General features: G+C 38.4%; 2 protein-coding genes across 3 annotated transcripts; both read left to right on the top strand.

Annotated features, from left to right (window-relative positions):
- The first annotated feature begins 2147 nt into the window (after window positions 1–2147).
- Window positions 2148–8033, top strand: LOC127564796 (zinc finger protein 862-like). The gene is made up of 3 exons (XM_052001558.1): window positions 2148–2234; window positions 4595–5295; window positions 7418–8033. The coding sequence occupies exons 2-3, from the start codon at window positions 4615–4617 to the stop codon at window positions 7628–7630; spliced, it is 894 nt and encodes a 297-aa protein (XP_051857518.1). The 5' UTR covers window positions 2148–2234; window positions 4595–4614; the 3' UTR covers window positions 7631–8033.
- Window positions 8034–17609: 9576 nt separating this feature from the next.
- LOC127564509 (zinc finger protein 862-like) lies at window positions 17610–26309 on the top strand. Of its 2 annotated transcripts, none has more exons than XM_052001082.1 (3): window positions 17610–17781; window positions 19236–21363; window positions 22204–22288. In XM_052001082.1, exons 2-3 carry the CDS (start codon window positions 19370–19372, stop codon window positions 22208–22210), a joined length of 2001 nt encoding a protein of 666 aa, XP_051857042.1. In that variant the 5' UTR covers window positions 17610–17781; window positions 19236–19369; the 3' UTR covers window positions 22211–22288. The 2 variants fall into 2 exon arrangements, with proteins under 2 accessions (XP_051857042.1, XP_051857041.1); XM_052001081.1 differs by having other exon boundaries at window positions 17620–17781; window positions 19236–21359; window positions 22204–26309.
- Window positions 26310–27392: the final 1083 nt, after the last annotated feature.

The following is a 27392-nucleotide window of genomic DNA, read 5'->3' as shown; positions in this document are numbered from 1 at the left end:
AAGAAGTCCATATTGGCCAACTGATTTATTGCTCATATTTCTACATATGCCTCTGAGGATATAAATTATTACTGTCTGTCTTTTTTTGCTCTTTTTAATTATTGATCATTTCTCTGCTGTTCTTTCTACTTTGCTATATCTTCTACTCCATATAGAATTTGCCTTGGTCTTTGAAGAGGTCCGAATGGATGCAAACAGCAAATCATGCAGTATTAATGCTGTCAGGGACTTCTGAGATCACCCTTATTCTATATATATATGACTAACATTCTCCTTTATAATATCATGGTCTTTTTGAAAATCTTAAGTGATAGGGAATTCACTGTTTCATAAGATCATCCATTCCAAGCTTGTACAGCTCAGAGTATTTAGAAGCTTTTTCTAATATCAAGCTGAATGCTGCTTCTGTATCTTCTACTTCTAATGAACTTGAAGTCTTAAATCCCTAGTCTTTTTCACATGTCTAAGCATATGTCTCCCAAAATAGGCTTCAGAAAAAATTTAATTATTTATTTTTTATAATGCCTTGTATAATGTCTTATGCAAAGTAGGCACCTGATAAGAAGTAATTCTTTGCTGAAAGTCTAGTGGATATGTCAGATTATATCTGGCATTCTCCTGTCTTAACTATCAGAAATTTATTCTTACATGATTATATCTCACTTAACTACTCATCCTCTGTTACCTGTTCCTGTTTGACTTTCTATATATGCCTTTTAAGAATCTACATCTGTGGATACATTTCTTGTGAAGGTATGTTCTTAGAAAATACCTTTCTTTTCTCATTACAGTCATTTGTGTTTGTTTTATTAGTTTTTTTTTTTTTAATTCTCTAGAGAAGTAGTTCTCTATCTGGAGTCTATAGACTTCAAGGGTCCATGAATAGATTTCAGGAGATCTGTGAACTTGGATGGAAAAATATATCTTTATTGTCACTAAACACAATTGAAATTTAGCATTTTATTAAACAATTAGTTTTTAAAAAGTTATTCTGAGAAGGAGGCCATAAGCTACAACAGATTGTCAAAGGAGTTCCATGACATAAAATAGGTTAAGGTTCCTTAATTCTTGAATTAGTTCTCCTGTAAAATCTTGGAACATGGGATCATTCTGAGGTTTTCTCAGAACTCTTGGAAAACCCCTATCGATTCCAACTCCATACGATCTCTCCAGTTTTTCCTCTTGTCATTACTCACATGGCCATCACCCCAGATCAGGACCTCATTCCCTCTGTCCTGAATTATATCAGTATCTTTCTAATTGGTCTCCTTGCCGTAAGTCTTCTTAGAAGTTTACAAATTCCAAAACTTTCTTTCTCCAGTGCATCCTTCATATAGTTGCAGTGGTTCCCTGGTGTTTGTAGGATCCGATATTTGGCATTTAAAGCTTCTATAATCCAGCTTGAGGCCATTCCCTTCTCCCTTCTATCTCTTATTCAAAAGCTCAGTTCTGCTGCCATCTGCTGCATGAAGCCTTTTCTGTTCCCCCTCACCTCCTTTCCCCTGAAATGACCCTATATTTATATTATTGATATAAATGTTTCTCTTAGCAGAATATCAATGATTTCATTTTTGTCATTGCATACCTAATGCCTCGTATAATGTCTTAAGCAAAGTAGACACCTGATAAGTAGTAGTTCTTTGCTGAAAGTCTAGTGGATATATCAGATTTATCTTCTCCCTTCTTAATTGTCAGAAATTTTCACATAGCACAGTCCAGTAATGATATGAACATAGCTCTTGTGTCCTCCCTGAGAAAGGACAGTGCTGTGTCATGATCAAATCCAGTGCTTTGTCATACCATGCTGCCTAAGATAGTTGATTCCCTTTATTGTAAAGAGCTTTAAAATCCTCAGTAATAAATGTGAACTGAATGGAACTTCCCTTGGAATTTCTTTTTTGTATTTGTGTCCACTAACTCACATGATCCCTTACTCTTTGGAGTGGAGAGTCTTCCTCCTTTTTCTCCTAACTAACTCAAAGCACCTGTTCCTTTTCTTGACCACTCACCCATGAAGAGAATCTGCTACTTGTCTCCTACTTCTATTCTCAGAGGATGTCTCCAACTTACAGGAATATTCTTCCTCTGGAACTCAGGGCCTCACTGTGATTCTTTGTTCTTTGGAATAGGAACTCCCATTGCTAACCCGGAGTTGTTCTGTAAGCTTGAAGGAGAAGTAGAACCATGGCTGGGAGATGCCCCAGGTCCGAGGAAATTCTTGAATCATCACCTGGGTAAGTTTGGACCTGCCTTTTGAGAAGATGGAAAGGTTGGGGATTAGAAAGAGAAAGAATAGGAATCCTGGATCTCCTCTCTGGCTCATAATTTTCTCTCCTCCCCTCAGAGATTTTTATATCCTCTAGGTTGCATAATCAGTCTACAGCATGAATATGATACTGAAGTATCCTTATAGCACCTTTGTCTTGGTTCAGTCTGAAGACTTAAGATACTGCCAAGTTGTATAGAAACAAGGGGCTGTGTTGGGCTGGGTTTTTCTAGTTCCCCAGAATACTTTGTATATCACCAGTATATCGATGATTAAGACTAGCCAGAACAGTAAGGATATGAGGAGCTGGAAGAATGATAGAGTTAAATATGAGAAGTAAATTCCAAAACTCAAAAGTTGCTGATGTCCGAGGATACAAATAGTGTCTATGGCCCTATCAGCATACTGATTTACATATGGAATGGAAGAGAAAACTCATTTGGGATTTTAGATATCAGAGTTAGCAAGATCCATTTAATTGAATTAAAACAGCCATTAATTACATTATTTTAAATAAGTGTATCGTTATAGTTTAATGGTAATTTAAAAGGTAAAAATTCATTGTTAATGAAATTGAAAGTTTCAAAAATTAATGTTTTGACATGCTTCTTTTAATTATTTTAATTCTTTAATCAAATTTTTTTCCTTTGAGCCAGTTTACAAATAGCAACCTGTTTATAAATTACTATATTTCTTCAAATGAGCTTTAATAACTATATATTTTATATGATTATAATTGATTTGTGTGTTTCTTACTGACATTTACTTTAATTTTTATTTTATCCTGTTCTCTCTGTACTGTTAGACTTAAATTCTTGGAGGGCAAGAACTATATCTCCTATATCTTTGGAATCTACCTAGCCTTACCCTAGTAGTGGAAGCTTGGTAAATGCCAGTGACACTGATAAGCATGTAGGAGTGGCTGACTGCTCAGTGTCAGGGATTCTTCATTGTCCTCTTTGTTCCCTTTTAGTAACCACCCCCTTCAGGATTGCTTTCTGTTTAGAGATGGCACAAGTAATAGTGTTCCTCTGTATTAAGTGACTGTCTTCTGCTTTGAGAGAGAAAAGTGATTGAGAGTGCCCTAAAGAAGCCCAACCACAAAGAGTCATTATGCCCATACCACTGTCCCTTTGTATTCCTTTCTTCAACTTTCTTCATATTTGACTATAGTTGACCCAGAGGATCCTAGTTCTTTTTGTTTAAGATTTAAGTTGTCACAGGGACTAGGTTTTCCTCCCTGGCTGGGCTCTCAACTCTTAATTTTATCAGCTTTACAGTAATGGTCCTCGATTGTTAAGGGAGAAGGTACAACATATCAGTTGATATGCTTAAAGTAGGTATTGATACATTAATAAATACTTTCTCTTTTCTTCTTTTCCTTGTGCCAGTTAAATAGTTCTTGGATGTGATGAAGAATGCGGGCTGTCTGACACAGGCTTCAAGTAAAGAACAATTGAAAGAACTAGGGGCATTTATTCTGGACAGAAGATTAGAGAGACATACAATAGCTATCTTCAAGAATTTTTGTGCTGTTATGTGGTAGAGAGGGCAAATTTGATCTATCTTATTCCAGAAGGCACAATTAAAAGCTGATGATCAGAATGAAAAAGAAATAGATTTGGGCTCAAATAAAGATAGTTGTCTGATGAATCAAATTGTCCAGCAGTGGAATAGCCTTTCCTGGGACGAATTTGGACAAAATTAGAATAGCCATCTGTGAGGGTTGCTACAGAAGAGATTTACAAGTAGATCTAAATTTTCTCTACATTTTCTTCTACTTGAACATTCTATATCTCTAGATTCTAAACTATCTTCTAGAAATAGCTTTTAAACCATGTGGGAAAGATCACCAGTGCCTTGTGGTATCCAGAATAGTTTGTAGCGATATGGTATCTGCTAGATTCTGTTATTTAAAAAAGAAAGTCCTTTAACCTTTTACAAGCATGAACACTCTTTTTTTGGCACATCTAACCCTCTGCTGAATTATTTTTATTTAATGGGCAAAGAATTAAAGCAAAGATTGTAGCCCACTTGTACAGTTGAAAAATGGGTCACTTTCAGCTTTACCAAAATTTTCAGTGTCCATGTTCAAGATCCTTTGAGTTGTGTTAGACACATTGCTACAGGCTCATTTCAAGGTAGTAACTCGGTTTAACCCTTAGTATTTAAGTGCTTAACTGAATATCAGGCATTGTGCTTGGTGTTGGGGTTATGAAGACAAAAAACAAAAACAAAAACAGTCTCTGCCCTCAAAAAATTTACATTCTAATAGATAAAAATTCAATTTTTTTGAAAAGTAAATTACCTTTGTCTCTTTCTCTAAAGGAAATCAGAAGAGGAGATCCATGGGAGAAGTAGACATACAGGGTCCCACTGGAGAAGTTGGCTTGCATCTACCACCACGGAAAAAAGCCTGTGTTTCCCACCTCAGTCACCCAGGATGTGACAATATAGAAGATGATTCCATAGGAAAAGCTAAAAAGATATTAAGGCCACGTTCAATCCAGAAATCTTGGTTTCGGCAGTTTCCATGGTTGATCATGAATGAGGAGCAGACAGCCCTGTTTTGCTCTGTTTGCCGGGAGTACCCATCTGTTCGGGACAAAAGGTCTAGGTTAATAGAAGGTTACACAGGACCTTTCAAGGTGGAAACACTCAAGTATCATGCAAAGAGTAAAGCCCACAAGTTTTGTGTTAATGCTTTGGCTACAAGGGACCCCATTTGGGCAGCCCGTTTTGACAGCATCAGAGAAACATCTGAGGACATGCTGACTACTGCAGAGCATCTCTTCAATGCAGATTATCCTGTGCTCTATCCACCAGGATCCCTGGGTGATTATGATGGTTTGGTTGAACTTTTTCCAAACTCCAGATCTGAGCTTGGGGATGCCACTGAAAATGGAACAGCATCTGCTCTCTACTTGGATTGTATTTCAGATGTGAGGCAGAATGATGTCATCAATGATATCTGTACCTCGTCAAACATTAATAGTTTGTTCGATGATTCCACAGAGTTCTTTTGTCAGGTACTATGTTTGAATAATTTATATCTTTAATCAGTCAACAAGTATTTGTTAAACATTTACCATGTGCCAGGTATCATTCTAAGTGATAGGGATACAAAGAAGGACAAAAAAATCCCTGCTCTCAAGAAGCTTATGTTTTAATAGAAAAATAGTATGTAAAAAAGTATGCACTTATAAGATATATGCAGAATAGAAGGAAGGAAATCTCATAGAATCTCAGACGTTAGCAGGTGGAGGGAATATGAAAAACATTCGTTTAAGTTATTCTGAGCAATAAGTGTTAAAAGTGGGGATAGGGAGTTTTTTTGGAAAGATATTAAAAAAACATTTCATTTTTGATAGGGAAATACAAAAGGTTCAACTCATATTTTAAAATGAATAAATTCATTTACGAAAGATACTTTAATATTTTAATGTTAGGGTTAAGTAAGTAATATAAGCAGAATGATGAGGAAGAGTTGGGAAAGAGATGTTCTAGCATTGTTCTCTTTCTAAATAAAACTAAGCATTATATCTATCCCCTTAGATGAAAAAAGGCCAAACACTGCCAGATTTTGTTATAAAGGCATTCAGTAATCCCTACTTGGGGTAGGAAGATGATTCTTGAAACTTTTCTGTTTTTCAAAGTGAAGAATGCCATTTCATATAGGAAAAAAACTCCATTCTTTTTTTTTTTTTGTCTTTTGTTTGTTTGTTTATTTTTTTATACATATAGTTGAATGAATCATGTTAGAAGAATCAAAATAAAAGGGAAAAACCATGGGAAAAAAACAGAAAAAAGAAGTGAACATGCATGTCTTGATTCACATTAAATCTCCATAGTTCTTTTTTCTGGATGCAGATGGCATTTTTGACCCAAAATCTATTGAGATTGCCTTGAATCCATTAATTCTTAGAGTGAAGAACAAAAAGGTTTTTTCACCTTTTGTAAATTTGATATGAAGGCAATATTATAGAAAAGTGTTTGACTCCCTTTGAAAGATTGTCCAGTTCTGTTAACTTCTTATCCTTGCTACTGTTTTAGGAAGTAATGAGAAAGCCTAGCTCTTTGCATCCCCAGCTGCCTTAATGATGGATGATCCAATCAGTGGGGGGTTTGCATTCAGTGTCTCAGCAGTGCGTGATGTTACAAGGACAAGTTCTTAGTCTTACCAAGTAGTATCACTGTGGACCAAAGTTTGCATGAAGCCCTATATTGTGCTGGAAAGAGCACTGGCTTGGGAATCTGGAGACCTCCCTTCCTTTCGAGGGCTGATTTTGCTGTGGACTGTCTATGGAACTTCTGGCAAGTCATTTCTGCTTCTGGGCCTAAGTTCCTTTAACTGTACAGTTGAAGGTTTGTTGGACTCTAGTTGGAGAAGCCCATGATATATGATCTTTTATATCTTCAGCTTTAGTTGTATTATATCAATGAGTTTTCTTGACTCAAAATTCCATCAGAAGCTATGAGGGTAGCATTAAAATGAGAAAGGATACTTCCAAGGGAGACATTACAGTAAGAAGGGACTTTCCCTACATTGTTCTCTGCCTTATTTTTGTGTCTAGCTTATGGTATGGTTTTTAGCCTTCTAGCTCCTGGGTGGTTCTCCCTTTTCCTCCTTCCTGTGAAAAGACAGGGCTTCCTAAAAGAAGCTGGCTCCTTGTTAAGAACAGGGAATGCCATGGAGCTTTTCTGACTGCCTCTGCTTGAGCCTTGCTCTCTCCATCTAGGCACTGTGTTTATGCTGTCTGGGCCTACCTTATAGCTTTAGGGTCCACATTTAGTGCATTGATTTTAAGAAGATTGGGTAGAGGCTAGGAGGTAGAATTTTCATTCATAGCTAACCTTGGGAATCAAGATTTTAGAGAGAGAAATATGTCACTGGAATGGGCTTCTATGAAGTCATACTCTTAATAGCCATCTCTTTTTTTCTGCCTAAGCTTGAGGGGGATTACTTTGATTATATACTTCAGGATACCATGATGCTAAATAAATTAGTCTCTCAGGAACTCTAGGGAGTTTCTGGGACCTTGCTGGACTTTTTTGTTCAGCAGGGGATGGGCTCTGAGAAGGGCTACATGGAATTTGTGAATGGTATTTGGACATCTAGAGATACTGAGTGCCCGATGCTTTTTGTTGCAGGATTCTTCTGAGGAGGGGCTGTTTCAGGAGGTGCCAGTGGTGTTTGAGGAGCTTCCAGTGGTGTTTGAGGACGTGGCAGTATATTTCACCCGTGAGGAGTGGGCAATGCTAGACAAGAGGCAGAAGGAACTGTACAGAGATGTGATGCGCATGAATTACGAGCTGCTGGCTTCGTTAGGTAAAGAATCCTCTTTTAGGGCTCCAGCAGCCTGACCCCTCCTCTCTGTTCCTGTCATTCTGTCAGCAGAGGCACTGACTATGCTGCACTTCATAAACCCTCCAGATTTGAGTTTCTGCATCATATTCTTTCCCTTGGGGCTAGTTCTGTGCGGTTCAGGGTGAAAGTAACAGGTGGCTACCTGAGGTCATTCTTACCACTCCTATTCAGTTATGGAAGCCTTTGTCATAAGCATCACTAAGTTGGTCATTAGCTAATTTGTAAAGATGATGAAACATGTCTGTGTTCTGCCTCTTTTCTTTTTCTTTCTTTTTTAATTATAGCTTTTTATTTACAAGCTATATGTATGGATAATTTTTCAGCATTGATAATTGCAAAACCTTTTGTTCCAATTTTTCCCCTCTTTCCCCCCAGCCCCTCTTCCAGATGGCAGTTAGACCAATTCATGTTAAATATGTTAAAGTATATATTAAATACAATATATGTATACATATCCATAGTTATTTTGTTGCACAAGAAGAATCGAACTTTGAAATAATGTACAATTAACCTGTGAAGGAAATCAAAAATACAAGTGGATAAAAACGGAGGGATTGGAAATACTATGTAGTGGTTCACACTCATTTCCCAGAGTTCTTTTGCTGGGTGTAGCTGGTTCTATTCATTATTGAACAAATGGAACTGATTTGGTTCATCTTATTGTTGAAGAGAGTCACATCCATCAGAATTGATCATCACATGATATTGTTGTTGAAGTATATAATGATCTCCTGGTCCTGCTCATTTCACTCAGCATCAGCTCATATAAGTCTCTTCAGACCTTTCTGAAATCATTCTGTTGGTCATTTCTTACAGAACAATAATATTCCATAACATTCATATACCCCAATTTATTCAACCATTCTCCAATTGATGGGTATCCACTCAGTTTCTAGTTTCTAGTCACTACAAAGAGGGCTGCCACAAACATTTTTGCACATATAGGTCCCTTTCCCTTCTTTAAGATTTTGAGATATAAGCCTAGTAGAGATACTGCTGGATCAAAGGGTATGCACAGTTTGATAACTTTTTGAGCATAGTTCCAAATTGCTCTCCAGAATGGATGTATCCGTTCACAATTCTACCAACAATGTATCCATGTCCCAGTTTTGTCACATCCCCTCCAACATTCACCATTATCTTATCCTGTCATCCTAGCCAATCTGAGAGGTGGGTAGTGATATCTTAGAGTTATCTTAATTTGCATTTCTCTGATCAATAGTGATTTAGAGTACCTTTTCATATGACTAGAAATAGTTTCAATTTCTTCATCTGAAAATTGTTCATATCCTTTGACCATTTATCAGTTGGAGAATGGCTTAATTTCTTATAAATTAGCATCAATTCTCTATATATTTTGGAAATGACTGCCTCTTCATTTTTTTACTTTGGAGACTTCACTTTTATCTAAGGTTCTTGGACCAGCTAGCCTCTAAGGAAGAAAAACAATAATTATTTGTTAAAATCAACTTTTCTTGTGTGAACTAACAGAATAGAAAACTAAAATATAGAGCAGAGATTGCTTTAATTCAGTATTTAATGGAAACAAAGCACTGTGCCACGATCTGGGAGCTGATATACCTAAAATTGTATTGAATGTAATAGTAAGTATCTAGCACTTTGTGTCTGAGGCAGGATTCAAATTCAGGTTTTCCTCTCTTAACCACTGTTCCATTTAGCTGCCTTCTGGGGACTAAAATGCTTATGATAAAGTGACTCTGGAAGGACAGGAAATACTCAGTAATGGAATTCCCAAGACACAAAGTAAGTAGGAAAAATGGGATTGGTCTAGAGAGACTGACATAAATGTGCGGGGAATTCAACTAGTCAACTTAAATTTTTAAAAGAAATGTACAGAAAATAGAAGCAAGTCTCTGTGTTAGTACAGCCTTGGAAAATAGTAGCAAGCATATTAAAAAGAAACAAGACCTTTGCTTGTGGGGGGAAAAGTGAAAATAGACAGCAGAAAAAGGGAGAGCTGCCATGTGTTTCTATTATTTCCATTTCCTTGTAAAGGAGAATGATTTCTAGATTGGAAATGACAAAGTAGATTCATGGGCAGTGGATACTAAAGATACATAAGGAAAAAGTAAGAGAACACTGAGCTATTTTATTTCTTTATGAAATCAGAACAATTGGTCCTGATGAGCTACATTCCTGGGTCCTGAAAAAAACTGGTAAATGTGATTCCTCTGCTATTCCTCTGTCAATGATATTTAAAAGATTGTGGAAAATGGGAGAAGTGTCATATGATTGTACAAAGGCAAATATCTTTTATTTTCTAAAAAAGGGAAGAGGAGAAATTCTGCAAACTACAAGCTGTTGAGTTAACTTTTAATTCCTGGGAAAATCCTAGAATGGATCCTTAAAGAAATGGTTGGCACTCTTTTTTTTTTTTAATAGCTTTTTATTTATAAGTTATGTATGGGTAATTTTACAACAATGACCATTGCCAAACCTTTTTTTCCAATTTTTCCCCTCCTTCCCCCCACCTCCTCCCCTAGATTGCAGGATGACCAGTAGATGTTAAATATATTAAAGTATAAATTAGATACACAATAAGTATACATGATGGTTGGCACTCTTAAGAAAGGAAGTGGCGATCCCAAAGAGCCAGCATGATTTCATCAGCAATAGATCATACCTGATTTACCTCATGCCATTTTTGGACAGTAGGAGATGCACTATGGATGTAGTTTCTATTTTTTTTTTAACAAAGCTTCTAATAAAGTTTCTCATACTGTTCTGGTGGGAAAGGTGGAGAGAGGTGGACTAGATGGTAAGACTGATGGATTTAGAACTGGTTGGATGGCCAGATTGAAGGAGTGGTTACTAATGGTTCAACATCAGTTGATAGCTCACCATTGGTCACCATTGAGCAATCCCAGAGATCTATGTGCTCGGCCTGCTTAACTTCATCATTGACTTGAATAAAGATGTAGATTGTATACTCATCACATTTGCAGGTGACACAAAGCTAGGAAGAAGAGCTTGCATGGTGGACCAAAAGCATCTTGAAAGGCCAGAACTGAGTTCATTTAGATGTCTTCCGTTAGGCAAAATGTGACAGCGTACATTTAGATACAAATGAGCTTCATAAGTATAAAGTGGGTGAGGCATAAATAGCTAGTGGTTCCAAAATATCTGGGAGTTAGAATAGGCTGAAAGTTTAATGTGAGTCATGAGTGTGATGTGGAACAAAAAAAACCTATTGTAGGCTTGGATTGTATTAGGAGGGGCAAAACTTCCTGATATAAGATGATGATAGTCCCACTGCCTTCTGTTCTCATCACACCTCCTCTGCAGCATTATGTTCAATTCTGGCACCTCAGATTAAAAAGGACATTGAAAATCTGGAAAAGGCCCAGAGAAGGCCATCCAGTCTGGGAAAGGACCTTGAGCTGGTAGCCTAGGAGGATTAGTAGAAGTAGGTTGAATTAGGCATGTCTAATGTGGAGAATAGGAGACTCAACATGATAGTTGGGGTTAAGTATGTGAAGGCTATCACGTCAGAAAGAAATCATTAGATTTCTTCAATTTGTTCCCTGAGGAGAGACCTGACAACATGTCAGGAAGCTGCAGAGAGGTCAACTTGGGCTGGATGTCACAAAGTCCTTATAATGAGAGTTGGCTGCCATGTTACTGGGGACCTTACAGGTCTTCAGATAGACTGAAGGATGACTTTTGGGGTATTTATAGTGGACATTCCTGTCTTTGGATTCATTAGCTGCACTGAATGGTTAGGAAGTTTCTTTCTACCTCTCAAAACAATGTGATTATACATATAGCTGGGTTTTTTTTATCCCTTTCAAAATGTAAAAACAAAAAGTGTCATCTAATATTTTAAGAAATGATTATTGAACGTGAGGTTCAAAAATATTTTTTAGCTGTTATGGCATTTTGTCTGGTATCATAGCCTTCCATAATTTATTAAGCACCTTTGATTTGTAAAAATGCTTTTAATACCATTGTTTAATCATACATAATTTTTCAAGGGCTAAGAGCAAAACAATAGTTCTTTATTGAAGATATTTCATAACATTTGGTATTTGAGTATGTTTAGAATTATTTGTAAAATGAGAGGTTTGGAATAGATGAGATACCTGATTATTCTGATGCTTTAGTGTTTCACTGATATTGACCCAGTGCAACTTTTAATGTAATGGCTTTCACATAGTTAATTACTCTTTATGTAGACTTAATTTTATTGGAATCATAATCCTAAAATCTCCATCTCCCCTCTGTATCTCTTTCCTTTTCCCTCCTTCTTTCCCTTCCTTCTTTCCTCTCTCCCCCCCACTTCTCCCTCTTTCTCTCTTACATTGAATACACACCCCACACCCCCTTTCCAAATATATAACCTCTTAGGTAATTTGTTGAGAATTGAGACTTATGTCAGAGAATCTATCGGATATTTTGTACAACTGGGCAAGAGATTTTAAATATGAATGGTTTAACATTCAGAGATTTGGGCCTGTATATCTAGTTTGTAACTAATCTCTTTTGTTTAGGATGTATTTATGTAGGACCCTATTATTAATCTATATATTTGTATAGCTTAGACCTAGTGTCTTTAAGACTCTCAATACCATTGACTATTAATTTCTCAAATTCTAAAAATATCTTTAGAAATAGTCTATGAAACCTGCTGTTATAATAAAATAACCCATTTAAAGAAATCAAACTGTGGAACCACAACATTTTCACATTGTTTCAGTGGTTGTTACTGAATAACATACCTTTTTAACTATTTGAAGATTTAAAGGTGAATTTGTCCTCCATTTTTTGAAAACATGAGTTTATTTCCTGTTAGGAGCATTGATGTCATGGAAATAAGGAAACCAATGACTTTTTCAGTGCTATTTGTTTCTCCATCTATCTCATCTTGGTGTAGATATAAGGAATTGATTCAATATTATATAAATATGACTTTCATTTTTGTGTAACCATAATGATTCTTTTAAGGAATTGTATATTGGTTGTCTTATTCAGTTAGGTAGATTATTGCCTATAGCTTTGCAAATATTAACCATCATGTTAGAATCTAAAGTGTGGGGTTCCCAGTCCTAGTTTGAGTGTTATAATATTAGCTAATGTTCTAACCCTTTGCTCTGCCCCCCTTGTTATCTAATTATTATTGGTTATGGTGGTAGTATAGTGTTTAGACTAGTTGATGTGTATTTGTTTTTTTTTGTTTTTTTTAAAATTATTTTTTTTTAAATTTTTATTTTTTTTTAAATTTTTATTTAATAATTACTTTATATTGACAGAATCCATGCTAGGGTAATTTTTTTTTTTACAACATTATCCCTTGCACTCGTTTCTGTTCCGATTTTTTTCCCCTCCCTCCCTCTACCCCCTCCCCTAGATGGCAAGCAGTCCTTTATATGTTGGATATGTTGCAGTATATCCTAGATACAATATATATTTGCAGAACCGAACAGTTCTCTTGTTGCATAGGGAGAATTGGATTCAGAAGGTATAAATAACCTGGGAAGAAAAACAAAAATGCAGATAGTTCACATTCGTTTCCCAGTGTTCTTTCTTTGGGTGTAGCTGCTTTTGTCCATCATTTATCAATTGAAACTCAGTTAGGTCTCTTTGTCAAAGAAATCCACTTCCATCAAAATATGTCCTCATACAATATCGTTGTCGAAGTGTATAATGATCTCCTGGTTCTGCTCATTTCACTTAGCATCAGTTCATGTAAGTCTTTCCAGTCCTCTCTGTATTCATCCTGCTGGTCATTTCTTACAGAACAATAATATTCCATAACATTCATATACCACAATTTACCCAGCCATTCTCCAATTGATGGGCATCCATTCATTTTCCATATTTGTTTAATTTTAATAGAATACTTTATGAGAAATAAAATCTGGAACAGTATGTACATTTTAATTTTATAATTTTCTAATATTTATAACATTTAAAGAATTTGCCAGCATACTGTCAATCAGTAAATATTTATTAAACACCTCCTGTGTTCTTGGAACCATGCAAAACACTGGAGAAACAAAAAGAGGCAAAAGACAGTTCCTGCCTTTAAGGAGCTTAAAATCTATTTGGAGAGGTAAGATATAAACAAATATATACAAAGGAAGTTGTGTATAGGCCAAATAGGACCCAGAGGGAAGGTATTGGAATACAAGAGAAGTTGGGGAAGGCTTCCTCTAGAAGGAGGGATTTTAGCTGGAACTTAAAGGAAACCAAGGAAATTAGTAGTTAGAAGTAGAAGAAAGAGAACATCCTAGGCATGGAGGACAGCCAGAGAAAAGTCTGCCACTGAGAGTGGGCATGTCTTATTCATAGAACAACCAGGAGGTCAGCGTCACTGGACAGAAGTGTTGGGGACTAAGGTATAAGAATACTGGAATAGGAGGAGGAAGCTGGATTTTAAAGGGTTTTGAATGTCAAACAGAGCATTTTGTATTTGCTTCTGGAGGCAATAGAAAGTCCCTGATTTTCTACGTCTTTTTGGTTCTATAAAAATGTTTTAGTATAATTGCCTGTGATTTAGAGGTTAAAATAGGCATATTTATATTTACTAAGGTCAAACCTCAGGAGTTTTAAAAATCTGATCACTTGCCTTAACTTAAACTTAGTAGATATCATAGCAACATAAGGGCAGCTATGTAGCACAGTAGATAGAGTTGGCAGGCCTGGAGTCAGAAAAACTCATCTATCTTTGTGAGTTCAGATCCAGCCTCACACAGCCTCACACTGTTTGTTTCAGTTTACTCATCAGTAAAATGATCTGGAGAAGAAAATATCAAACTATTCTGGGATCTTTGCCAAGAAAACCCCAGATGGGGTCAAGAAGAGTCAGATATGACTGAAAAAAATGACTCAATCAAGCTAACCATAGCATCATAAATTTAGAGTTTGAGGATATTTATGTAGTGGAACTCCTGAATTCTTTTGTTATTTTTTAAAATAAGATTTTATTGATATTTAAAATTTTTATTTCATCTTCATTTCTCAGAATATTCCTTTTCCTTTCCCTCTTAGAGACTGTCCTTCAAAACACAAATTAAAGAACAGGGAGAAGTGGTTTAGCAAAAGTATCCTATGGTAGTGGCAGGAGCAAAAACAAGAACAGGGATCATTTTGGAGCATAGGGATGGAAATGAGATTGAGACAGAGTACCAGGACAGGAAGCATCAGATCAAAAGAAGATCTGTAGGAATCCCAGAGCCAGTTCTGTCTCCTATTACCCAATTTTGGGTTGCGATTCCAAGACAAAATGGAACAATTACAATTAGGATCCTAAAAGAGTGTTGAGCAGGGAATAAGTTCTGAAGAGCTCTGAGCTCAGGATCAGGGCTATGATTCAGTTCTAGTTTTTAACCCATTGGTAAGCCTGCAGTGGAATAACCACAGCAGGAATCCCAGACCAAAAATAAGCCAGCATCAGTTACTCTAAACTTGCAGAGCCTCCTAGTGATTGGGAGTCCAGCAATAATCTCTTGAAACTAAAAAGACAAAACATGGATCAGGAACTTCAGAACATGGATCAGAAAAGGAAGGTAGTAAATAGATCTCTCCCTGTATTATACTTTGTTGTTGTTCAGTCACTTTTGACTTCATATTCCCAACTTGGGGTTTTCTTGGCAAAGATACTGGAGTGGTTTGCCATTTCCTTCTCTAGATAATTTTACAGAAGAGAAAACTGAGGCAAATAAAGTGTTTGAGGCTGGATTTGAACAAATGAGAATGAGTTTTCCTGTTTCCAAGCTTGATGCTCTATTCACTATACCACCTAGTTGCTTACCTAGATTATACTACTTTGGGAATATTGAAAACTTGCAGGCCCCTAGATTGAGTTGTTAAAGCAACAGAGGGGTATGAAAAGACAGAAGTCCAGACCAGACAGCCTTCTCTTTTCTGACTCTTGTCCCTTCAAAAAAAAAGTACTCAGAGTTCACTATTAATATCAAGTACAAAATCAAATTGCAGGTTGGAAGAATGAGCAAACAAACAAAGAATCCAACCATTAAAAGTTACTGAGATAATAGAGAAGCTCGACACCAACACAGAAGAGAAAGTCTTTAAAATACTTATCAGCAGTGCCTAAAAGAAGAAATGCAGCTTGAACACTAGCCCAGAAAAGTTATTATTTTTTAAAGAACAAAATTAAAAATCAAAACAAATGAGAGTGGTAGTTGAAAAAAATCAGGAAAAAATGAGAACTCTGCAAATAAAATATGAAAAGAGAATTATCAATTTAGTAACAGATATAAAACATTACTGAAGAAAATAAACTTCTTAAAAATAGCTCAATGAAATAATAGCCTTGAAAATGGCCAAATGAAAGCTCCATGAGACATCAAGAAATAATAAAATACTCAAAAGATGAAAAAATATGAAATATCTCAAGTGACCTAGAAAATAGATTGAGGAGAGATAATGTGATTTGAGAAGCACTGGATTACCTGAAAGCCATGAGCAAAAAAAAAAAGACCCTAGACACTATATTTCAAGAAATCACAAAAGAAAACGTACCTATTTTCAAACAGAGGGCAAAATAGAAATTGAAAGAATCCATCAGCAATTCCTTTGAAAGAACCCCCAAAATGAAAATTCCCATGCATATTATAGTCAAAATCCAGAACTCCCAGGTTAATGGCATACTTTTGTGCTGTAAAAAATGATGAAAACCAGTGATGTCAAACTCAAATATAAATATTCCTGCTTCATATTAGAAAACTAAAAATTAACTTCATGTTGTACTGGCTTTGTTTATTTTGTTAAACATTTTTCAGTTAATATTCTAATCTTGTTCTGGCCACACTGGAAAATTTTGCCAATGGAGAAAGTGTGATAACCTTGATGGAAGCAATGATTTCATGTATAAACATGTATAGACTGATGCAGAGTGAAGTGAACTGAATCAGAATACTTTAGGCAATAACAGCTTAAGGACAGACAAGCTTTCAGACAGTTTTTATGGACTTAAGATCTTTGATCAATACAATGTCCAAACATGATTCTAAATGACCTGTTAAGAAGCATGCTACCTGCTACCTCTCAGGTGATAGTCTTAAATGCAGAGGGAAACATTTGTTTTTGAACATGGCCAATTTGGATATTTCTTTTGCTTGACTGTGAATGTTTGATACAAGGTTTTTTTTTTTTTTTTCTTCTTTTTCTCCAGCAGAGGGAGGTGGAAGAGAAGGAAAATTGATGTTTGTTAATCAAAAAAATATTTAATTAAAAAATACATTGCTCAGAGCCTTAAGGTTCAAAGGATCCTTTTTACCAAAAACACAATCCAGCACTTATTAGCAAAAACAGTTCTAAAAGTAGTCAAAAGTAATTCAGAAGGATAAAAATAGATTAAAAATTTTTGGCAAGGTTAAAAATGGTTAGATCCAGGTGTCTTGAGAGCTCTGTTCAGAAGTTCTAAAATATACTTTAATATTCTTTTTGCTAAAGGTTCTACTATTTGGTCTTAGATCAGTCCATCTGAAGGCAAGGGACCTAATACAATGCCTGGCATATAATAGGTGCTTCCTAGTTCACTGACCTTTTTTTTAGTCATTAGATTGAGTGGTTGTTGAATGCTGTATCCCTATTTCCACCTTGGATTTGTAATATTGATGACATTGTTCTGTTACTTTTCTTTCTTTCTCTTTTCTCCCTTTCTCTTCTGCTTTTTCCTTTCACTTCTCCTTTTTTTCTCTTTTCTTGTATTATTGCCTTAAACTTGCCAGTGGCCCTTATAGATACTGCTATTAGTTGTACTTGGAGCTAAAAAGGTTGATGGTTTCCATGGCTAGAGGAACTCGTATCTGGCCTAGCCACCTCATTTTTTATAAAGAACTGCTTAGTATCTTAGAAAATGTAGTTAACTTGCCCTTAGCTCTTACTCTGACCCAATTTCATGGGTACTTAGCAATGGAAACATGGACATTGTTGAGTTTGCTTTCAAGCCAGATATTATTACAGGTATTTGATGTGTGTGAAAGAGCTGTAGATGAGCCAGTAAATTAACCACTTGTGAGTATAATCTAAGTTGAATTTTCTGTTCTTGGAACAGGACCTGCTGCCGCCAAGCCAGAACTGATCTCAAAGCTGGAGCGCAGGGCAGCCCCCTGGATCAAGGATCCCAATGGACCAAAGTGGGGGAAAGGTCGCCCCCCAGGTGAGTCTTTAACAAATGAGCTCAAAAGGTGGGACTTGGATGTTCACACACAAGGTTTCTATCATATGTCCTCAGCTGTCATATTGCATAATGGATAAGGCAGGAGTGGAGGAACTCAAACTTGTCTAGTGAAGGGAAATTGGAGTGGAAGACAAGGGTCCTCAAAGCACTTTTATAAGGGGTTTTGTAGCTGATGAGAAGAGGTAGGCAGGAAGCTACCAGACTTTTTTAGGGCCCAGATCTTTATTTGTAGAAATGTACAACTATTTTGGGTGGCACAATGGATCGAGTGCTGTCCTTGGAGATGGAAGGACTTCTGTGCTTCCTTGAGCACTTGACTAACTGAGTGATCCTGCACAATCATTTAGCCTATTTTTAAAAAAATAACTTTTTATTGACAGAACCCATGCCAGGGTAATTTTTTACAACATTATCCCTTGCACTCACTTCTGTTCTGTTTTTTTCCCTCCCTCCCTCCACCCCTTCCCTCAGATGGCAAGCAGTACTATACAGGTTAAATATGTCACAGTATATCCTAGATACAGAAGGTAGAAATAACCCGGGAAGAAAAACAAAAATGCAAATGGTTTTGATTCATTTCCCAGTGTTCTTTCTTTGGATGTAGCTGCTTCTGTCCATCATTGATCAATTGAAACTGAGTTAGATCTCTTTGTTGAAGAGATCCATTTCCATCAGAATACATCCTCATACACTATCATTGTTGCAGTATATAATGATCTCCTGGTTCTGCTCATTTCACTTAGCATCAGTTCATGTAAGTCTCTCCAAGCCTTTCTCTATTCATTCTGATTTAGCCTCTTTAGTTCTTACATTTGTAAAATAGAGAAAACAACACCCCCCATCTCCTAGGATTGATTGTCATGATGATCAAACCATAACACAAAAGAAGGGCTTTGCAACCCTAAAGTGACCATTAAATGCCAACTATAGTTATTAGTGAAAATTCTGAGCTTGGTGAGCAGGAAATGCAATCTTTGGCCTTTTTGCCTCTGACAGGTAAGATTCTCCAGGTCTGTGGAGGTCACAGACCTCAAGAGAGGTCTTCTTGACTCCCCCAGAAGTGTGGAGTTGCTGCCAATTTGCTACCAGCATCCTCAGTGACTGTTGCTTAGCTGCTTGTTCTTGGGTTTGGTGTCAGGTGATCACTTGACCCCAGTGTAGCCGCAAGCAATGAGGGTGTCAGGCTGAAGAATCTAAATAGATTGGGGAACTCAGTGGATATTTAGAGGTCATGACAGGTCTATCTGTGGCCATGGACATTCTCCAGGAAGAGGTCCACCTTTTCTTGGGTTAGTCTTTTCTCCTCTGGTTTCTTGGCAGATATTTTGGGTCTCTGAGCTCATAGAGGCCCTTAAGGAAAAAGGTAAGACCTCTCTGAGTTTTGTACAAGTCAGGACAACAAAACTGATATCGTTATTTATTTTTTTCTAAAGGGAAAAAGAAGACTGTTGTTACCACCAAGGAGGTTGACATACCAGTCTCTGTTGAAGAGGCAGGGCTTCCTTTGTTTTCTTTAGTAGAAGTTTGTGACTCTTGCCCCAATCCTGGCCACACTGAAACAGGAGATATGACTGGAAAAGTCAAGAAGACTTACCGACCCCGGTCAATCCAGAAATCTTGGTTTGGGCAGTTTTCTTGGTTGATAAGTGACCCTGAAGAGACCACGTTATTTTGTTCAGCTTGCAAAGAACGCCCTTCTCTTCATGACAGATCTTCTAGATTAGTTAAAGGGTACACAGGACCTTTTAAAGTGGAGACTTTAAAATACCATGAGGTCAGCAAAGCTCATAAGCTTTGTGTCAACACAGCAGAGGTCAAGGAAGATGCACCCCGGGCTGCCCTTGTCCCGGTGGTGCCAGAAATTTCTAGTGACTTAATGGCAAACATGGAACACTTTTTTAATGCTGCCTACTCCATTGCTTACCACTCAAGACCACTGAATGACTTTGAGAAGGTTCTGCAGCTTCTGCAGAGCACAGGGACCATGATATTGGGCAAGTATCGAAACCGTACTGCTTGTACCCAGTTTATTAAGTACATCTCTGAGACACTGAAAAAGGAGATCCTGGATGATATCCGTCATTCCCCTTGTATGAGTGTGCTGTTGGACAGCTCCACAGACTCATTAGATCAGTCTTGTGTGGGGATTTACATAAGATACTTCAAAGAGATGGAAGTGAAAGAGTCCTACATTACACTGGCCCCACTCTACAGTGAGACAGTGGATGGCTATTTTGAAACTATCATTTCTGCTCTGGATGAACTGGATATACCATTTCGGAAACCTGGGTGGGTAGTAGGCCTGGGAACTGATGGTTCAGCCATGCTGAGCTGTAAAGGAGGTTTAATAGAGAAGTTCCAAGAAATCATCCCTCAGCTGTTGCCTGTCCATTGTGTAGCCCACCGTCTCCACCTGGCGGTAGTAGATGCCTGTGGAAGCATTGACTTAGTAAAGAAATGTGACCGGCACATCCGGACGGTGTTTAAGTTTTACCAGTCTTCAAACAAAAGGCTGAATGAGTTACAGGTGGGTGCAGCTGCCCTAGAACAAGAAATTGTTCGCCTAAAGGACTTGAATGCTATCAGGTGGGTAGCAAGCAAAAGACGGACACTGAATGCACTGATTGTGAGCTGGCCCGCCCTGGCCAGCCACTTGCAGAGTGTGGCGGAAGCTGGGGGCCAGATTGGGCACAGGGCTAAGGGCATGCTGAAGCTGATGAAAAGCTTTCATTTCATTAAGTTCTGCCACTTCCTTCTAGACTTTTTAAGCATCTACCGACCTGTGTCTGAGGTGTGCCAGAAAGAGATTGTATTGATCACAGAGGTAAACTCCACACTAGAGAGGGCTTACATTGCTTTGGAAACCCTCCTTCACCAGGCAGGGCCCAAAGAGGAAGAGTTCAACAGCAGTTTTAAGGAAGGTCAGCTCCATGGCATTCCCTTAGACAGGATGGAGATGGCTGAACAGCGGTTCCAGGCAGACAGAGAGAAGATGATTTTAACTGGGATTGAATATCTCCAAAGAAGGTTTGATACTGACCGGTCAGCCCAGCTCAAGAACATGGAGGTATTTGACACCATGGCCTGGCCAGATGGCATTGAACTGGCTAACTTTGGGAACAATGAAATACTTAATTTAGCCAGACATTTTGAGCTCTCCCTCCCACCAGGCTACAGCAAAGAAGGCCTCCTAGAGGAATGGCTAGGCCTAAAGACCATTGCCAAGCACCTTCCCTTCTCCATGCTATGCAAGAATACCCTTTCTCAGCGCTCCCGCTTCCCTCTGCTGAGCCAGCTGATGGCAGTGGTCATTTGTGTTCCCATTTCAACTTCTTGCTGTGAGCGGGGTTTCAGTGCCATGAATCGGATCAAGACAGAGGAGAGAACCAAGCTCTCCAATGAAGTCATCAACATGCTTATGATGACAGCAGTGAATGGTGTGGCAGTCACGGAATATGATCCACAGCCTGCCATACAGCATTGGTACCTGACATCTTCAGGCCGCCGCTTCAGCCATGTCTACACTTGTGCCCAAGTGCCCCCTCGCTGTGATGCAGGTAGGTAAGTAAAAGAGGATGGGGACAGTGTGGTGGACCTGTAAGCATAGTAGAAAAAAGCGATAGACAAGATACCATTATCTCAAATCTTCACTCTCCGAAAAGTTCTGTGGGCCAACTAACCTTATCACTAGGATTCTTTAGTGGCCTGTACCACTAAAGGCTGAAAAATTATTTCCTCCTCTAATAGTGTTGTGACCTGCCTTCCCTACTGTTTCCAATTGTCCTCTTTTTCCTCCAAGACTTTAACAAGCTATAGGGCTGGGTCCCAGCATTGATTTCTGTTTTGTAACTAACCTCAGAGTTCTAGCTGGAATAGCTTCAGAAATTCCAATTTGATGACCCTGATGATGAAATGAGGAAGAGAAACTCAAAAATTGAGGTGTGGGGGAGGAGGAGAGACCAGATAAAGGGGGAGCTCTCAAAATAAACAGGGGGAGAACTAGACTTCAGTAAGCATGTATTGAATATCAATAGTATATAACTTATAGCTCAGTTCTGTGGTTAGGTGCTGTGGGGATATAGAAGTAGAAGATAAAATCTTACCTTTCACCAAACTTTTACTCTCAGGGAGAAAAGATGAACATGTGGGAAATGAGGAATAAAGAATATTGGATGGTATGTAATAAAAATGCTGATGCTAACTGGTGATGACAGTAAGTGCAGCAGGAGTAAGGGATGACTTTCAAAAAGAGATGACTGGCCCTACTTTTCTGGAGCAATAAGTGGGTCTGCATAATGTGGTTTTCATCAGACCAATTTTGGGGCTCATGGAAAAAGGGGAAGGTAGTTTTCTTCTTGACTTTCCCTTTCTGGTCAGTTACAGATTCTTCTTACCCATCAGGTGCTGAGCTCAGGAATGAGAAGATGGGAAGTCTCTATGTTGAGGAAATAATGGATCAGGAGCCAGCCATGCAGTCTTATGGGAAGCCTATCAAAATACCACAAGATTATGTCAGAGACTCGGCTGGATGCCTCACAGCAGCCAAGAAACCCCAGAATTGTCCCAGTGAAGAAAGGATTTTACAAGAGCAGGAAAGCCAGGAGCTACCTCAAAGAACCACCTAACCAACATTTGGGGAAAAGGCAGGGATCATGGGACAAGTTTTTTACAGAGATATCATCTTGAAAATTCCTTATGGGCACTACTCAATTGCAGGCTGACCAGAGCCCTGCTCCTAAGAACTCAGGGAGATGCAGCCCTCAGAGGGGCACATCCTTTTCACCAGGCTTAGCAGCATGTCCTTGGTGGAGCAAATCCTTTATGGGTTAATGTGCAGGGAAATTTTTTTTTATCATGATTTCCTTCTTTTAAAGCCCTAGGAACTCACCTTGTCAAGAAGTTCTTGGTTTCATAACTGGAAGGGTTTCAAGTACAGGAAAAGTCTGTCCGGGTAAATACTGTTTGGAGCTGGGCACTTTATGTCCAGGAACCATTAGAAAGTATGTCCAGGAGGTTGCATGCTTACTTGCATTATGGGTACTAATGCATTGGTAAAGAAGGAGGGGAGAGCTTGATCTAGATAGGGGTCACAGTGTGAGAAAGCAATGCTGTTTTATGGGGCTTCCAATTTAATTATTCTAGGTCAGGGGTTGGGGGTTCCTCATTTCAAGGGTAGGATTAGACATCTAATGTCTGAACCTGGCCAAGGGAGAATTCTTCCCTGCTTTTGGAAAGGCTTCTTTTTGAGTTCAGTAATCCTTCAGACCTGTGTACTGCAGAAAGACCAGAGGTGGGGTGAGAGTTGCAAGGCAATGGGGTCCAGTTCTCTCTCATCTGGGTCACCTGGCACACCCAAGATTATTCCCTTTCTCTTGCCTGGTGCCTCAGAGCCCTATTGGTGCAAAATGCTAGCTGGCTGGCTTCAGGGGATTGTGGAACGATAGTCCTGTTTCTCACCTTTGACTGATATTTCCTTCAATTGGTAATGCTTCAAGAAGCATTAACTTTGTGCCTCTCCAAACCAATTAAATTTGCCATGAGTGTATATACCCCTGCAGTGATATGGAAGGGCTCATGTCTTCTGAGCAAAGTGAACATTGGTATTATTCTTAGGAGCACTTTCTTTCTTGGAGGTTTAGGGTTAGTTGTGGCTAATGCTGCATCTAACTTAACCCTTTTTTATCCAGGGATAAATAGGGCTTCCCTACTTTCCCCAACTTTCCTTTTTAGGAAATAAGATCAGTGTGAAAGTGAGAGGACTTTCTAAGCCTATCCACAGCCCTGGATTCAGCTTATTTCAAATTGGGAACAGAAATAGTGCCACACCCATTGCCATATTTGATTATAAATAAAGGCCAAGGACAGAACATACCTGAAAATATAAGAGCCTTCTTTCTATTGCAGTCCTTGCTGTTGTTGGTAAGATTCCTTTTACCTAAATTAACTGCTCCTTTCCTGATAGATTTATTCTATATTCCCAAGATACATGAAGAAGTCTTTCTGAGAATACCTATCCCTTGGCATCTTGTGCCACTTACTATGCAGACCCAGCTTTCATAATCTGACCTCAGTCTTAGGCACTATCTTGATTTCCCTTTTCTCAGCCAGGGTGGAACCTCCTGTCATATTTCTTTCTTGAAATCTAATCAGGATGCCTCATTCAGTCAGAGGGGTTCAGGGATTCGAACTATACTTTGTCCTCTAAGTTTTGAGGTGCCTTTTTCAGCGTAACTGGATTGGGAACCCCAGTCTTCCCATCTACCTGTGTTGATTTAATGAGTCTGTCTGTGGATATTGGGAATTAATCTCAGATATATAAATGGATTTCTGAGAACAGAATTGGAAGACGACAAAAAGTGACTGCCCTAAGTTTATGTGGTGAGTAATGGTAGTCAGTATGCAGTCCCTAGTGGTCATTCAGGTAACATTCCATAAAATTTCTTCAATCCAGGGGCCGCACTACCATTCCCATTCTCCTGTTATCCTCTGCTCTATTTTTTCTTCACAAATACCTTGCCAACCATGGTCTTCTAAGTGCTCTAACCAGGGCATGAGTCATTTTGATCTTTAATATTGGACAAGGACTTTCTTCTGGGAAATGAATCTGTGATAAGAGATGGAAATGATGATAGAGAAACCTATGAGGGTCTTATCAGAACTGAAGTCATTGCTGAATTCTTAGTTGCATGCACTTTGAAAGAGGCTGTCCATTGCTGGCTTTTTGAGCTGGTTGGCCCTCAGACTGTGGTGACTGAAAATGTTATTTATTTATAAAAAGCTGTGATTGTAGGTATACATATATATTTCCTATATGTAGTGTGGGAATCACAGAAGAAGGAACACCTTTTCTGCTAGACATCTTATAATTCTGTAATTAACCAAGGGCCAAGGGACCTTTGACGAAGTTTTTGCTTGAGGGCTCAGAATGAAAAGTTCTCTGACAGAACTGGCCTTGGGGAAAGCCTCAAGGTTCAAGTTTACTCTCAGCAAGACTTGTATCCTGTATCTTGGAAACTGGATTTGGAAAACCAGTTTAATAGATATGGTTCCTCTTGTGTCTCAAATGGATTTATACAGATGGGGTAAGGAGGAGTCAGCATTTACCTTGGATGAAGATTCAGGCTTAATCTCCTTAAAGAAACTGGGATATCTTTCCAGATTTGCATATTCTTACATATCTCCTTCCCTCCTCATGTTCACTCTCGCTTCTATTCTGACTAATCAGCACTAATCAGTAACTAATCAAAAGCCATAAGAATTGGGGCTGGGAAAGAAAGTTGCCACTTCCTTTCTCATCTATTCATGTGCCATGAAGAGTGTGGCCATGGATGTCAGCCATATTCACTCTTATCAATCCTAGTGTGTCTGGGGAGAGAATCCCATGTTTTATGAGTACTTGACCTTTGGATGACAATAAGGATAAACAAAACAATCCAAGTTATGTCAGTATTTATTCAGCCCGGAATCCACAATGTGGGATCATTGGGGGAAGGGGAGCAGTGATGTCTTTTCCAACTATCCTTGTTTCAGATCTGTGCAGAATGTTTTTTTTTTTTTTTTAAAAAGACACATTTGATTCTTAAGGTTTTGCTATCTGAATAAAGCAGTTTTATTTCAGTGTCTGATTTAGTCTTATACATGCCATGGGTGAAGACTCTAGGAGATGTAGAAACTGTTTTCTATTTTTCTTTCTTTTCAAAAGGAGGCAGAAGGACCAAGAGAGAGATGGTAAGAAAAGGCTGTGCATATCTTTCATGTTTCTCTCTCTCTCTCTCTCTAAGAATTCATTTGTTTTGTCAAAATGAGTGTGTGTAGTGGAAAGAGCCTGGCCTTAAAGTCAGGAAGTGCATATACCTAGCTGGGCTCTGCTATCAGGTAGCTACATCACCCATCTGAAGCTCAGTTTCCTCATTGAAAAGTGGCAATAATGATGTTATCTTCCCTTGCCCTCCACACACTGGGGTTGTAAGAGAAACATTTTGTAAATGGTAGCGCTTTATGATAGCATGCATTATTATGATGAGAAGACAAAGATAGGTATGTGTCTTAGTTATGAAAATGCCAGTGGTTATTCAGGGAAGTGGTTTAGCTTCCCATTAAAAACTCCATCTCTATCGTTGACGAAGGCTGACAGGTCAGGTTTTGAAAGCCCAGAGTCCAGTCTATTCAAGAAAAAAGAGTTCTCTGGCTTGCTACTCTTAAAGAGAGAGAGAACTAACCTCAACAGCTCCCTTTTTCTAAGAGGATTTTCTCTGGAGGCAAGAACAAGGATCCCAAGAGGAGTGAGATCCTCTCAGGAGGGGAGAGCTTTCTGATAGAAAGCAGACAGTACTGCTTGGAGCTAACTTCTTTGCTTATATGCAGACAAAAAATTTTTTGTTTCAGCACATTTTCATTTTTGAACTATAGAGGACTGAGGGAGAAATTGTTTTGTCAGGATGCAGTGTGGGATTTGATATTCATGGACTAACTGATTTATATAATAATAAATATAATTGTATAAATAATTTATATAATGGCTTACATGGGTATGATCTTGCAAGTACCTGTTTTCTCAGAGTGAAATGTGACAGGATAAAAACACACAAACAAATCTTCTCTGATCAATTCCCTCTTCCTGCCCCACATTGAACTTTTAACAAGAAAGCATAAATATAATTAAGTTAATAAAAAATATTTTTTCTTCAGGGTCCCCCCAAATGGAAATTACAGTGGTACTAGGGTATATCATAAAGTAGCCCAGCTCCTTCACCAAGAGGGCAGACCTGGCTAGTTCTGATGATCCTTTTTCTGTTCCTTCCCCTACCAGTCATTGATATTGGGGTGGACAGGAGATAAAATGGCATCAAGGCGACTGAGGACAGAAAGTAAATCAGGAGAGGCTTCCTTGGATGACAATGAGGAATCATAACTGGCTCCTATTAACCTAGGAGTTAGGCCCACTCCTAACTAGAAGCAGGGTTGTTTTCTTAGGGTACCAATTGGTGAGAACTAAGGGAGAGTGGTAGGAGTGACTTTCCATCCACAAAGAAAAGATGGAGGTGAGTGAGCTAATTCTGTCACTCCCCTGCTATTTCATGAAAGCAAGAGGAGGAAGAATGTTACATCAGTGCCTAGGCCAGAAGGGACAGAATTCTTTTTTTTTTTTTTTTTTTTAAGGGACACAATTCTTAGAGGCAATTCAAACCTTGAATGATTCTAATATCAGAGATGAGGTAGAAAATGATCTGTTGAAACATGGTCTAAAGCCTGCCCTTAGGTATGCGTGGGGTTGAGGAAAATGAGTTCATTGAATTATCTCCTCCCTTGCCATCTCCATGACCCCGGTCTTTACCAGATACCTCCCCTACAAAAAGGAGGAGATGGTCTTCAGTGGCAACAGGAGAGGTCCATTGTGAGGAAGGCCTTTGAGTGAAGGACCTGGCCAAAGAACAGAAGTTTAAGTAGGATTCTCCCTACAAGGGGTCAGGAGTGATTGGCCTTCCACTTATGGTTTATGAAATTAGAAAGTCTAAGGCCTCTAGTGCCCCATTATAGGTGAATCCAGCCTGGCATTTTTCCCCTGAAGCTGGAAAACTACTCACATAAAG

This window comes from Antechinus flavipes, chromosome 5, assembly GCF_016432865.1.
Source record: "Antechinus flavipes isolate AdamAnt ecotype Samford, QLD, Australia chromosome 5, AdamAnt_v2, whole genome shotgun sequence".
Lineage (NCBI taxonomy): Eukaryota > Metazoa > Chordata > Mammalia > Dasyuromorphia > Dasyuridae > Antechinus > Antechinus flavipes.
The sequence above is the reverse complement of the archived record's forward strand: the minus strand, read 5'-3'. Positions and strand labels throughout refer to the sequence as shown.